The sequence below is a fragment of the Peromyscus californicus genome, unplaced genomic scaffold, assembly GCF_007827085.1.
Source record: "Peromyscus californicus insignis strain IS unplaced genomic scaffold, ASM782708v3 Scaffold_20__1_contigs__length_68692818, whole genome shotgun sequence".
Taxonomy (NCBI): Eukaryota; Metazoa; Chordata; class Mammalia; order Rodentia; family Cricetidae; genus Peromyscus; species Peromyscus californicus.
In genome coordinates this window covers 24,280,567-24,294,794 of record NW_026294503.1, presented here as the reverse complement: position 1 = coordinate 24,294,794, position 14,228 = coordinate 24,280,567, and the positions used below count along the sequence as shown (strand labels likewise).

The 14,228-nt window shown below is 45.9% G+C and overlaps 1 protein-coding gene across 1 annotated transcript in view; it reads left to right on the top strand.

Annotated features, from left to right (window-relative positions):
* The window catches only part of Fbxo32 (F-box protein 32), a 41,302-nt gene extending 28,554 nt beyond the window's left edge, over positions 1 to 12,748 (top strand). The window contains exons 7-9 of the mRNA XM_052747855.1: positions 4,068 to 4,250; positions 5,682 to 5,825; positions 7,031 to 12,748. Coding sequence (XP_052603815.1) covers positions 4,068 to 4,250; positions 5,682 to 5,825; positions 7,031 to 7,120 — 417 coding nt within the window. The 3' untranslated portion in view covers positions 7,121 to 12,748. The remainder of the gene's footprint in view (positions 1 to 4,067; positions 4,251 to 5,681; positions 5,826 to 7,030) is intronic.
* The last annotated feature ends 1,480 nt before the right edge of the window (positions 12,749 to 14,228 follow it).

The following is a 14,228-nucleotide window of genomic DNA, read 5'->3' as shown; positions in this document are numbered from 1 at the left end:
CCCTCCTGGACCCACTAGGGGGCTCTGAATTACATTGTTCTGAGAGCTGTACAGAGGAGCTTCCCACACAGAGCCCCAACTCTTATGGTGCTTGGTGACTCAGGCCTGTAATCTCAGCACACTTGGGACATGGAGGCAGGAGAATGGGGAGTTCAAGGTCATGCTCAACTACAGAAAAAATCTGAAATCAGCCTGGGCTATCCTGGGGGTGGGGAGAGGGGGGGCGGGGAGAGAACAAGAATACTCTAATTACTTCAGTCTGGACGGTATTTTTATATTTGTCAGAAAGAAGGGTATGTTAATCCATTGAAAATATTAAAGTGACTTTCATTGTAAGCACTTCCCTGTCAGCCCACGTTTTTGCCACTGTTGTCCTAGCATATAACCTTGTTTGCCTTAGAAATCCTCATATCTAATTCTTCCAAGCCAATTTTTATTGGCAAATGTAATTCCTATAATAATAAAGGATGAAGGACAAAGTTGAAGAGAACTGGTTTGTAGGGAGAAAAATAAAATTTAATTATAGTGCTGTGGGCAAAGCAGTGTTTTGGAAAATGGGGGCTGGGGTAGACACAAATGGAGTTTAGCCAAATGCTTGCCTGAGGCTGCTGCAGGGGTGACATATTTTTCCTTTCACATGTTTATATTCGAAAGGAAGAAGGGCATGCAAGCGGTTAACCGTTTATCAGGAGTCGGGGTTTGGCGTGAGGTCTGGGCAAGGGTTTTGGAAAAGTTCAGGTTTGAAAATTTGACAAGGCAAACTCTGCCAAGCCGACTTGCCTTTAATAGGAGTTAATGTAATAATTGGCCTGGGAGTTTTAACCAAAAAGAGCAGAGGCTTTGAAGTGCTGGAAACAAGAAGAAAATCCCATGGCAGTTTTATTAGCTCATATGATCAACAGCAGATGATAAATGACAAATAGGTATAGGGCTTTCTGCGGTCACACCGAGTCCTGAATGTTGTAAACAAATGGAGTTCAGCCCAACAGCCCAGGGTAGAAGTGAGCAGTAAAAACTGTCAACTCACAGACACGTCTGATGAAACAGAAGGCCTGAGTCGCTGCAGGGCCAAGATCATTAGCGCTAGAAGGATCTTCGGTATTCTAAACACAGTCTTTAGGAGCTGGGGAAACTGAGACCCAGGCTTCCCAGGATGCCATTTGGATCTGCTGTTTGCCCATATTGAGTTCCTCCCATGCCACGCCCATTCTTCTCAACAGTCCCCATTAAATCCTCCTTCTGGGCCCCATCTTCCCACCAATGCCTGTCTTGCCTACCAGGGACTCAGTTGATGGCCGAGGCTGAGTGATGCTTGGAATCCCAATGAGGCTGGGACCAAGTAGCCCCTGGGTTCCCCCATGTGTTTGGGCTTTGCTGTGCTTCCCGCAGGTTCTCCCCCAGAAATCTGATGAGAAAAATAATCTCTATTCCAAGAGTCTTATTTTTCCCCTGCAAAGTTCTGCACCTGTCCGCAGTAAGCGCCACAAGGGCTGTTTGTGCTGGACTGGTCTCCAAGGCCTCCCAGCTAGGTCCTGCCTTCAAGGATGTAGGTCTAGCTGAGATATCTTGAGATCATCACATTTTAAAATAAGAAAAGGCTTGGGGGTATAGTGGAAGTTCCTTCAGAAGCCCAAAGTTGATTGCAGGTGTATATTACATGTAAATGAGCAGCTTTTAAAGCATTCCCTGGAGGGACTAGAGAGATCACTCAGCAGTGAAGAGCACTGTTGCCCTGCAGAAGACCAGGGTTCGGTTCCCACCACCCACATGGTGGCTCACAACCATCTGTGACTCTAGTTGCAGAGGATCCGATGCCTTCTTCTGATCTCCATGGGCACCAAGCACACATGTGATGCACATACATGCCTGCAGGCGACACATTCATATTTGTAGAATAAATAAAAATTTTAAAAAATTAAATGTTCCCTGGTGGGCATAGAGCTGCTTCGGTGACAGGGGAGCTTAGCTCAGAGGGTTTGGGGCCAACCATTTCCAGTGTGAACACAAACGTACACACACCAACACATAGACACAAACCCATACAAGTATAATCCCAAACAGGAACATACACAAACCCACACAGATGCATACAAACACATACATATAGTCCTGTAAACACACATACCCCCACACACACGCGCACGCATGCACGCACGCACGCACATGCACACACGCACATGCACAAGCACAGGGTCTTTTGTTATCCTTTTTTTTTTCTATTCAACTATTTGGATTTAATACATTGCACTGCTATTTACTGAGTGCTTATGATGTGCCAAACACTCTGGGCACCAGGGCACAGCAGTGAAACAAAGCAAGCTCCCTGTTGTCAAGGACTTTAGGTTCGGAAGGGAATGTTGCATTCAGTGTTTCTTAAGGGAAGGGGGTTGTGCAGTATCTTAGGGTCACTATTGCTGTGAAGAGACACTGTGACCACAGCAACAGGAAGTTGACTGACTGTCACACTGAGGGAAACTTGAGAAAAAGACCTCAAAGCCAGCCCCCACAGTGGCACACTTCCTCCAACCAGGCCACACCTCATAGTGCCACTCCCTTTGGGGGCCATTTTCTTTCAAACCACCACATGCAGAAAAGCAGGTGGAGGGGGGTGCATGTTGCAGACAGTCACTGAAAGAGCTTGAAGGAGTTCTAAGAAGGTGCAGTGAACGAGACCTAAGGGAAATACATAAGCCAAAGAAGTGATCAGAGGACATGGTTGAGTTTTGTTTTGTTTTCTTTGTTCGGTATTTGGTTTTTGTTTTTTCCAGACAGGTTCTCTCTATGTAGCCCTGACTGTCCTAGAACTTGCTATGTAGACCAGGCTGGCCATGAACACACAGATATCCTCCTCTCTACCTCCCAAGTGCTGGAATTAAAGGTGTGTGCCACCATGCCCAATAGAAATGGGTTTGAAGTGGGTCTGAGAGAAGGCCAGGTGGGTGAGGGCTTTGTGCATAGAAAGGCAAGAAAATGGTTTGGTGCCAGAGAGTACACTGAAATGGAACAATCTGGAATCACAGAGGACAGTGAGATGGGAGGCCAGGTGTCTGCCTGGGCTACCCATCAGGGCAGTGGCACTTTGGGAAAGGGAAAGTAGTGAGTCTTGAAGTTGAATAGTGAAGTTAACAAACACAAAAATCCAATATGTTCCCGTGCTCCAGTGTATGGCCTCACCCACGCACATATGGGCAGCATTAATTGGACTGAGAGGGTTGTCAAAACAAACAAACAAAAAACCATGAGGGGCTAGAGAGATGGCTCAGTGGTTAAGAGCATTTGCTGCTCTTGCAGAGGACCTGGGTTTAGTTCCTAACACCCATATGGCAGCTCATAACCATCCATAACTCTAGTTCCAGGGGATTTAACACCCTCTTGTGACCTCTGCAGGCACACGGCATGGACATGGTGTGTTTACATACATGTAGACAAACAATCATACATATACAATAAAAATAAATCTTTTTTAAAAAAGGACATGAAGTTGGAAGGGACCTGTTGGGTACAGGGAGGTTAGAGGAGGGAAATGGGATAAATAGTATCGTATTTCTTTGTATAGTTACATGAAATTCTCAAGAATAAAGAAAAATATAGCAGGATGATGGTGGTGAACACCTTTAATCCCAGCCCTTGGGGAGGAGAGGCAGATGGATCTACTGAGTTCCAGGATAGCTTAGTCTAAAGAGTGAGTGAGTTCCAGGACAGCCAGGCTATACAGAGAAATCCTGTGAGTGAGTGAGTGAGAGAGAGAAGGGAAGAGAGAGAGAGAGAGAGAGAGAGAGAGAGAGAGAGAGAGAGAGAGAGAAAATAAAACAGAGTTTTTTAGATCAGAAGCTTGCAAACAGGGAAGGCCTGCAGGTTGCAGTCAGCCAAGACACTCCAGGCTGTCCTCTAGAAGCTCTGCCATGGGTCCTACTTCTGCTTATAAGACAGGGAGCATCGCTGCTTTGACACTCTAGCTGTTGATAAGCCAGCTTGAGCTTAGAGGACCAGGGAGGGGCCAGTGGCATTCTGGAAAAATGGCTCTTCTCTCTTAACGCCCAGCTTATCATCCGGCCTTCTCTCTGCAGCCTGCCTTCAAAGGCCTCACGTTCACCGACCTGCCTGTGTGCTTGCAACTGAACATCATGCAGAGGCTGAGCGATGGACGGGACCTGGTCAGCCTGGGCCAGGCGGCCCCAGACCTGCACGTGCTCAGTGAGGACCGGCTGCTGTGGAAGAGACTCTGCCAGTACCACTTTTCCGAGCGGCAGGTCAGTGAGGCCTAGTGGCCTGCTCCCCCATGCTCCTTGAGCTGCCCTTACTCTAAGGAGACCCATCCTTCTCCAGCATGCAGTGAGGCTGCCCGCCTCCAGGACTCCCTGGTTTACTAGAAAGCAACGGTCTAAAGCAGGGGTTTCTCAACCTTCCTAAACGCCGAGACCCTTCAGTACGGTTCCTCGTGTTGCAGTGACCCCCCCAACCATAGAATTTTTTTCCTTGCTACTTCCCAACTGTCGTTTGGCTGCTGTTATGAATCACAATATAAATGTCCATGTTTTCTGATGATCTTAGGTTACCCCTGTGAAAGGGTAGTTGGACCCCCAACAGGGTCTCCACCTACAGGTTGAGAACCACCGGTGTAAGGCGTTCCTAAGTCAGTGTGTGTTTTTGCTTTTTGGTTCCTTGTTACTGTCGACATTGTCTTGATAAGGGAAAAAAAATAAATCCTTGACCCAAATTATATTTTATGGCTCACCCCAAAATTTCACAAATTGGTATTGCCTCTTTTCTTACAATAAATAAATAAATAAAAAGTCATTTTTCTGGTGCTTTATAGTCAAGCACTATTATGAACATTATTTCCTTTTAGCCTCCCAACCCAGGAAGGGTAGATGTTGTCATGTCCACACCAAACAGGTGAAGAGGCTAAGGCCACCACCAGCGACCAACCGGTGTATTCAAATTAGTGAAATGACTCTTGGGGGTGTGACAGCTGGCCTTACATTTGAATTGGCCCTGCAGAGGCCCTGTAAACCTGTTCCTCATCACACCACTTGAGGGTGGTTTTTCCAATTTCTTCCAATGTGCATGGATGTCGTGGGTGGGTGGTTGAGCCATGCCCTGAAGCAACGCTCCTAGTTGAGATAGCAGGTAGCTGTTACACCTGCCTAGGACCTGGAGGTACCTGCCCCTGGGGTGTGGCCGTGAGGACCTTTAAGACCTAGGATGCAGGCATGCCAGGTCTCTCTTCACTAGTAAACTAATTTAGTAAAATATCACATTAATTCAACAGGTTCTTTTCACGGAGCCACTGACACTGAAACGTAAAATAAAACCGAGCCCTGGTGCTCATCACTGCGTCTTCCTAGAAATAATCATTCAGGGCTACAGCAAAGAAAAGATTGAAGTGGCTTATGGGTGAGGCCTAAGTGTTGAAGGACCAGTCAACGGCACCGTAGAAGCAGTCACTAGGAAAATACAGCTACCCGTTTTCTTCCGAAAGCCGGTTAAACGGTGCTGAGTAAGGGTGGAGAGCTAAGAAAGTGCTGTGGTCCATCGTGACACTCTTCTCCCCTGGGTGATATAGGGTCCATATAAAAATATGGGGGAAAGAGTGGGAGCAGATCTTCGGAACCAGAAAACCCCCAAACATCATCCTGGTGAGCTCTCCGGAAATGACTTTTTCTCCGTTTGATCTTCAGATCCGCAAGCGATTGATCTTGTCTGACAAGGGACAGCTGGATTGGAAGAAGATGTATTTTAAACTGATACGATGTTACCCCAGGCGAGAGCAGTATGGAGACACCCTGCAGCTCTGCAAACACTGCCACATTCTCTCCTGGAAGGTACGGGTCCCTGTGGGCTGGTGTCGTGTCCACGTGACACAAGCTAGAGAGAAGGGGAACCTCAGTGTAGAAAACGTCCCCACCAAATTGGCCTGTGGGCAAGTCTGCGTGGCATTTCCTTAATTGATAATTGACGTAGAAGGACCCAGCTGACCGTGAGCAGGCCACTCCTGGGCTGCAATAACAGAGCAGGCTGAGCAGGCTGTGAGGAGCAGGCCTTTAAACCGTGCTCCTCCGTGGCCTCTGCCTCAGTTCCTGCCTCCAGCCCCGCTTCCCCTGAGCCCAGGTCCTAAGAGCCTATGGTGCCAGCAACAAGAGGCCAGACCTTCCCTGTTCCTTCCTTTCTCAGCCCTCAACCTAAGGGAGAATAAAACTCACCCAGCCCTTGGACAGGGAAGAGAAACTCGAAGACCTCATGTCCCTTCATTTCCTCTGCCCTTATGCCGATCTGTCTCCATTCTCCACATAGTCTGTCTTTGTGTGCAGATGTGAATACACAGGCAAACACTAATTCATTAGCTTCTCCGTGCTGTGGAATTCCTTTTGGGGGTGGGTAGGGAGGGGTAGTATGTGTGGATGCGTTTGCGTATGCACATGTATGTGTAGGTGCACATATGAGCACGTGAATGTAGAAGCCTGAGGTCGCAGTCTCCTTTTTCCTCAATAGATCCCTACCTTTTTTTTTTTTTAAGACTGAACCTGGAGCTCACCAGATTGGCTAGACTAGCCAGCCAATGAACTTCAGGGACCTATCTGTCTCTATCTCACCCCCAGTGCTAGGGTTACAAGATGCATGCCTCCATACCCCAGCTTTTAGATGGGTACTGGGAATCCAAACGCAGGTCCTCATAGTCACATACCAGTCACTCTACTCATCCACTTCTTTCCTCACCCCCTGAATTCAGTGACATTCTTTTCTTCCTTAGATTTAGTGGTATTTTTTATCTATCGTAAACATGCATTACATGTTTATGTGAGAGCAGTGCCTGCAGAGGCTGGAAGAGGGTCTCAGGTACCTTGGAGCTGAAGTCACGGGTGGTTGTGAGCCGCTTGACCCAGAGACAAGACCGGTACTTGGGTCCTCTACAAAGAGCGGTGGTGCATGCTCCTAACCGCCGAACCACCTAAGGGACCGGGCAGTGCCCTGCAGAGCCAGGGAGCTGCCACTGAGAACTCAGCTCTAACCCTAATGCTCTCCATTCCAGGGCACTGACCATCCGTGCACAGCCAACAACCCAGAGAGCTGCTCTATCTCACTTTCCCCGCAAGACTTCATCAACCTGTTCAAGTTCTGAATCCCAGCCCGTGACGGCACTTCACAAGGCCCTGCCGATCAGAAGGCTGCGAGTCCAGATAACTTGGTCTGTAAATAGTGTACATTTTAAGCCTTGGCTGGACACTTCTGAGTGAAGTCACTGAGAAGGGACGCAGTCGCCAATGGGGATTTACAAATGTGAACTTCACGTTAGAACTGAACTGGTACGGAAAAGCAGAGATACTGTAAATAAGACTTTTTTTTTTCCCCTTAACAATTCGCCAGCAAGACTATAAAGGCAAGAACTCTTATGTCTGCCGTGAAAATGGAGTCCTCTTGATGTTCATGGAAACTTCCTAGTTCCCTAGGAAGAAAAATGCAAAACTCAAATACAAGATAGAACACCCTGTTTACAATGTGATCGTGTTGTTAAGACGTAAGGAAGGAGGAAAAGAATGCTACAGTTGAGAAGTCCTTGGGCTTTGGGTTTGGATCTGGGGTTTGTTTTGAACAGGCAAAGAAGTCCACCCATCTGAATCCTGCACGGGGCATAAGGCCTTATCCTACGAAGATGCCACACAATGGTCTACCTCTACAAGCATAGAGTGCTCTCTGGCAGCATACATTATCTCGCAGGCAATGTCTGTGTTTCATGTAAGTTCTTTCATCTGTAAACTGATCTAAGATGGGAACGAATTAGGAAAAAAAAAAACCCTCTTCTTGGTTCTGACTTCCTTTTCCCTCTCCTCTCCAGTAACTACACGTTGTTTTCCTCCCATGTGGTAGCTCATGCAGGGAACCGGAAGGCTAGCTTAAGAACAGCTCCAGCAGAAGTCATGGAGAGCTAGAATTAGGCACCTGTAGATGTGAAGGCTTGGCACTTCTGATTGAACTCTACCCTCTTCTAATTAACTTCTGGGCTTGTCTGGACTTCCTCGGGTATCTTCATGGATTAGTGAACGTCTGTGAACGTAGTGGCGCCCAAGACCTGAGGCTTGAGAGACACACACTTTTCACACCAGCCAATTAAACATTCTGATAGCTGCTGCTTCCCCTGGGCAGGGTAATGAGCCGAGGCTCTTTCTGTTCTTTAGGTCCACCATCAAACTTGAGTCGTCCTGAACTGGGACTTTTCACAAGCGTGATTTAAAAGGAAGCCTGGAGTTCCAGCCAGATAGAGAGATGAGTTCATCTTAAACTTGTTTCAGGACTGAGTTAAAAGAAAGAGTTAAAAGACAAAGGATCCCCGGGGGTCTTGCAAGCAGAGATATGAACACTGTGGAAGAAAGCAAATCTCAGGACTTCAGGAGTTAATTCCTGGGGTGGGGAAAATGTTATTTTTTACTTTTTATAGATTGTTGCTTTTCTACAATGTACATTTGCAGTTGTATTTGCTTTTTTTTTTTTTTAATCTTCAAATAAAACTGCCACTATGCATGTCCCTGGCAAAGAAGCAGAAATAGAAATTTGTTCCATATAAATGTTAAGTAAGGTATTGTGTAACCTGAAGCATTGATGCTTGGGGTGGTCCTTGGAGGAGAGGAAAGATGGCCGAGCATACACAGGAACAAGGGACAGTCAATGCCTCTTCCTTCGGTGGTAATACTGTGCAGGCAGATGGAGTCTGCAGGGCTCCCTGATTGGCAGTCTCTGCACTTAACACCGGAAGTTCTCCATACTTCCTTCTTCCTTGAGGGGCAAATTAAGTTGAATCTAGAGACTTGTAATGCAAAAAGGGAAATGTGAAAGAACAAGAGTTGATGTATAAAGTTGAACTTTAGAGAGTTTAAACCTGTAAGGGTTTTCTATTTGTTCTATTTGGTTTCTTTTTTAAAAAACAAAACAAAACAAAACAAAACAAAAAACTCTTCTCCCCAGAATGATTTTTACATTAAGAATGTAGGGCTGGGACTATGAAGGAAAAGAAAGGAAGGGAGGGACAGAGAGACAGACACTTTTTTCCATAATTGTCAGACTCTCTACACCATCTCGCCTTCTGTAAAGATGTGGGGTGGAGCTGGGTCTGCCGTTGCTGTGAAAAGCACTGGCCACGGTGATTCTGAGTGACACTGCTAGGGTTAGGGGCTCATGGCCTTTCACATGTCCTCATCAGCCTGTCGCCACTGCTCTGTCGTGTTGTTTAGAGATGGAAGGTTGCTGGGAACTTGGAGTTCCCAGTCCCAGCAACTCTGCCTGCTTTGGACTGGCAGCAGAAAACCGATGAGCCGGTCTCGTGGAGAGTGTCAGCAATGCACATGTATATCATACATGCCCCAGGCAGCAACCTGCCCCTGTGTAAAATGACCCTGGCCCCTAGCAGTGAGGTCAGAGCTCTTCGGAATGTTGACTAGGTGCCTGCAGATTCTCCATGAACCTTGGTGTCATTGGTATGTGGCACAACTGAAGAATTGATTTAAGAATGAATAAAGGAACATGGATGGGTCCCTTTCATTGGTCAGGAGAAACTAGGAAGGATGTGGCAGGTGGAGAGGGAGTGGGCGAGGAGTAGAAATGATGTGTCTTTGATGGTCTGTGTGGGGAGGAGCGACGGGGTGAGTAGAGCAGGCAAGATGTCCATATTAGGCCACGGCTAGAGCCTCACATCCAAGTAACCGGAGTTGAAAACTTTTGCTCCTAGGACATGAATAGTCTATAGAATTCCTCTTGGCAAACCCACCCAGGACTCCCAGACCTCCAACACAAAAACTAAGAATCCCTGACCCAGAACTGCTGCTACAAAAGCAAGAGGGGCGTGGCTATAGAAATTGCTAGAAAAATTCTTCCAACACAAAGAAAAAATATGTGTTTTCTCTCCACTGTACCTTCCTGTCCCTCCTTTGCATGTTGTAAAGCAGGACTAGATATGCCCACTCTGAAGTCATTCAGACAGCAAGAGAAGGAAAAGGTTCTGTCCAAGCCACTTGAGCAAACCCAGGGTAATGGTGACTCAAAACATTGGAGAGCAGTCAGCTGAGTCTCTGAAGAGGGAGAACCATTCCATATAAAGTTTAGGAATGCTCCTCTTATCGCAAGAGCCAGTAAAAGAAAAAAATAAACCCAGTGACACTAGACCATGTCATGACTCACCACTATTGAGTGGACAGGTGCATCAGTTGAATGGGAGGGAAGGGTGGCAGAAAGAATCAGCAGTTCCGAGGTGGGGTCCGCAGCCCATCAGCTGGGAGAGGCTTTCTGGCTAGTGATGATCGATTTCAGATGAAAGTGGTTTGGACAAGATACTTCCCCTGCAAAAGCTCTCAGCAGAAGAGCTGATCTACTTGTGACTGGGAGAGCCAGCTAGTGGGTGGCTCATCCTTGTGGCCTCACAAACCCTTTCCCATGAGGTGCTTGCTATGGACATAGACTCCTTATTTTTATTGTTTTGCATGGAAGAGAAAAGGCTGGGGATTTGATTTGTCTAAGCGATTGGTATGATTCATGGAGAGATAAATCATCGCAAGAGGCGTTTAGCAGTATATGGTTCTCGGCATTCAAAACAATGTTTATTATAAAACATGCACCTGGGTTTATGTTTTTCTGCCTGGCTGCAGGGCAATAACATCTTGCTATGCAAACACTCTAAGTTTTATGTGTGAATTTTTGACTGTAATTTTATGTGTGCATTTTTTTAACTAAACTATCATTTTCTATGCTGACATCTGTTGTTGTTTTTAATCTGTTTCCAACTATCTGAGTCTGTGAACCATCTCTTCTGACTGGATGCTGGCTTGAAACCCGTCAGTGCTTAAACAGACTCAAACACCCTGAACCTCTGGGGCAGACACAGGGATCTTACTTTGATATATCATGGGCCATCTATGGCTTTAACAAACAAGGTAGTAATTCCTCTAAATTCTGTGTTTTCCTGCTCTGCTTTGCTGAAAAAACAACAAAGCAAACAACAAAACCACTTTTGGTTTTCTAGATGAAGAAAATTCCCGTCCCAGACTTTAGACCAAGAAGGGTTTTAGAGAGGATGCATTCTGGCATTTCTGCCTTTCAAGATGCGGAAGCCTTTCCAGAGCTGGCGGGGTGGGGAGCCTTCCTCTACACTCCCTGGGAAGTCAGCAACAGAGCTGAACAGAAACCTGGAGCTTCCTGATGCCAGAGCTCCCAGTGCACCTCCCACCCAAGCACCTTGTGGGCATCTGTAGATTCACGACACTCAGTGTGACTCTTCCAAAGATCCTCACTGTGGGAGGCAGGGGAGACCATCCCATGATGGGCATGCGCCACAAAGTTTTCCAAACCTTTTAAGTCTGATTCTTTACTGGAGAAGTTAGGGGGTCCCTTTTCATTTTCACACCCTTTCACTCTGCTGTGACTATAGCATTCTACTGAGCACAGCCTGCTTGCTAGAAAGTAACCAGCATGCCAGGTACGTGGTGCACACCTGTAATCTTCGCAGAGGCAGGAGAACTAGACTCCTAGCCTGGGCTACATAGCAAGGTCTTGTTTCAAAATCAGCAGGAAGCAAACACCATGTTTTGACAAATTCGACCTTCCCTGGGGTTTTTACATAATGCCCCTTTAAGAACAGACACAGTGTCCTGGGGAGATGGCTAGTTAATAAAGTACCTGCTATGCAAGCATGAGGACCTGAATTCAGATTCCAGCAACCATGTAAAAGCCATCTTTAGTGCATGGGGAGGAGTTCACGGGCCAGCCAGTCTTAAGAACCAAGTGATGGCCAGGCTCAATGAGAGACCCTGCCTCAAAAATAAAAGTGGACAGAGATCCAGGAAGATGCCCAATGTCTGCCCTGGCCTCCAAATGCCTATGCATGTTCACACATCCCCAGGCATACTAGCATACACACGTACACATGCACACACACGCACACACATGCACATATGCACAAAAGAATAGATAAATGTTGACCTAGCTCCTGCTGGTACCCAAGCATGTCTTCTCCCCTGAAACGGAAAGGTGTGTTTAAGGCATCTCTCCTCCTCCCTGCTCCTCTTTCCGGTGAGCCCCACTACAAGATCCAGTGAGGTTCTGTCTGGTGGGAGTTCGGTCTGTTCAACCTTGTTTGCAGTGAGCAGAATTTATCTCACAAGGCAAGGGATGGTGATAGCCATGATTTTTGTCTGGGGTGCCTTTTTCAAAGTGTCCTTGACTTCAGCAAGCAAGGCTTCTTGAGGAAGCTCTCTGAACTGAGTCCCTCTCCCATTTGGAAGGAAATGGATGGCTACATCCAAACTCCAAGTTTCTGGATGCTCCATATGCTTCAACATTACTGAACATGACTCTGTCTTTGAGTATAGATACATGTGTTAACTATGCACAAGGCTGTTTAACAGGTGGCTCCAAGCCTTGCTTCATACTTGGGAGCCTTTGGTGCCATCTTTATACTACCAAATGCCAGTCACCCTGGCTAAAGAGAGTGTATATTATAGTCCATGTCTAAGCTTAGAAGCTTTAAGTGTACTTTTTAAAGAAAACTATTAGAGTGGGTGGAATGTTTTAACTAAATGTATAAGGTTAGACAGATTACATGCAAAGATGATTGTTTAATATTGAATAATCTGAGTCCTATATAACTTATTTGCACACCTTTCTTGCATGATGAACTGACTTTTTTATAGTTGTTTGTACCAGACAGTGGCATATTTTTGTAAACATTTTTTGACACTGAATTGCAATAAATGTTTTTCCAACAATACACCCTGAGGTATTTTTGGTGTGTGTTCATTTCAACTTGACTTATTATTTTCTGGATATATTTATCTTTCATCTTTGAGACTTATATTCCTACTCCCAGAAATTTGTTACCATGATGATAAAATTTCCTGAGAATGCATAGAAAAATAAGCTTGTGGTTGAATACCAGCCAGAGTCCAAACTACATTGTTATGTTTAAGTGGGCTATTTCCATGTATTGATTGTATTGTAAAATGATTGGGAGAAAATGAATTCTGAAGTCATTATCATTTATTCACCAACAAACACAGAACAGTTACAGTTTGCTAGACCTGTGCAAAACACTGAGAACAGGATGATGAGCGAGATAGAAATGGTCTCTGCCTTGATGGACGTCGGATTCTAACCAAAAGATACCACCCCCAAGAAAATACAGCAAGTGAATAGAAGTAGCTTGCGATGAGTGTTCTGAATGGAACAGTATAGCATTGTTTGAGGCAGGCTGAGCAGAGGCTTCTCTGGGGATGTGATGCTGAGCTGTTATCCCCCCTCAGAAGAATAGGGATTAAAATGTTCCAGAAAGCAAGAGGTTAGAATCACAGACCCAGTTCTTCCCTGCAATGTGGCTTGTCACACCTTTACACAACTTCCTCTGTTGCAGTCTCTAAGATGTTGATAATTAAGATGTCAATGCAAGAAACACAGTTCTCACCTCAAAGGGGAGGCGAGAGTTTATTCTGGACCAAATATGGTGACCATGGCCCAGGTACACAGATTTAGTTTACTCCAAATTCCATGTTCCAACAAGGCCGCAGTTTCATGAAGTTTTCGTGCTGACAGAACAAAATCATGTGTCGACTCATTTTTCAAATACCTTGTAATCAGGTAGGTGGGTCACAGCAAAGAGGGGAAATCCCTATTCCTGGCTTCAGACGCTGTCTGTGGGCATTCTTAGTTTTTGGATTGGTAGACGCTGGAAGATTCTCTTCCTACATTCCAAAGGATTTATCTAACACAAGGATGTTAGGTCACATACTGCCGAGGTGGGCAGTAAGTGATTATTAAAGAAACTAAAGATAGCTTTTAAAATGGCTGGGCACTTGCAACATTCTAACCTCTCCACATCAGTGAAGTTCTGATTGCCTTTGTAGCCAATGCTTCTTCCCAGGAACCTTCATTCATGGTTCCTATTTCTTGCAGTTGAGAAATAGACCCAATCCTTTTCCTTGTTGTTGTGAGCAAAGGTCTGAGCAGAGCCACTTAAGGCAAGAGGGATTTATTTCAACTTACACTTGAAGAAGGAATACAGTCCATCACACCAGGAGAGGCATGCAGATATAAGCATAAGCAGCTGGGAGACAGCAGGTAGGAAGCAGGGCCAGGCTTTAAGGCCATCCCTAGTGATCCACTTCCTCTAGCAAGGGTCCACCACCTGCTAAAGTTTTCAGAGCCATACAAAACGCCACCAACCAGCTTCGAACCCAAGAGTTCAAACACATGGA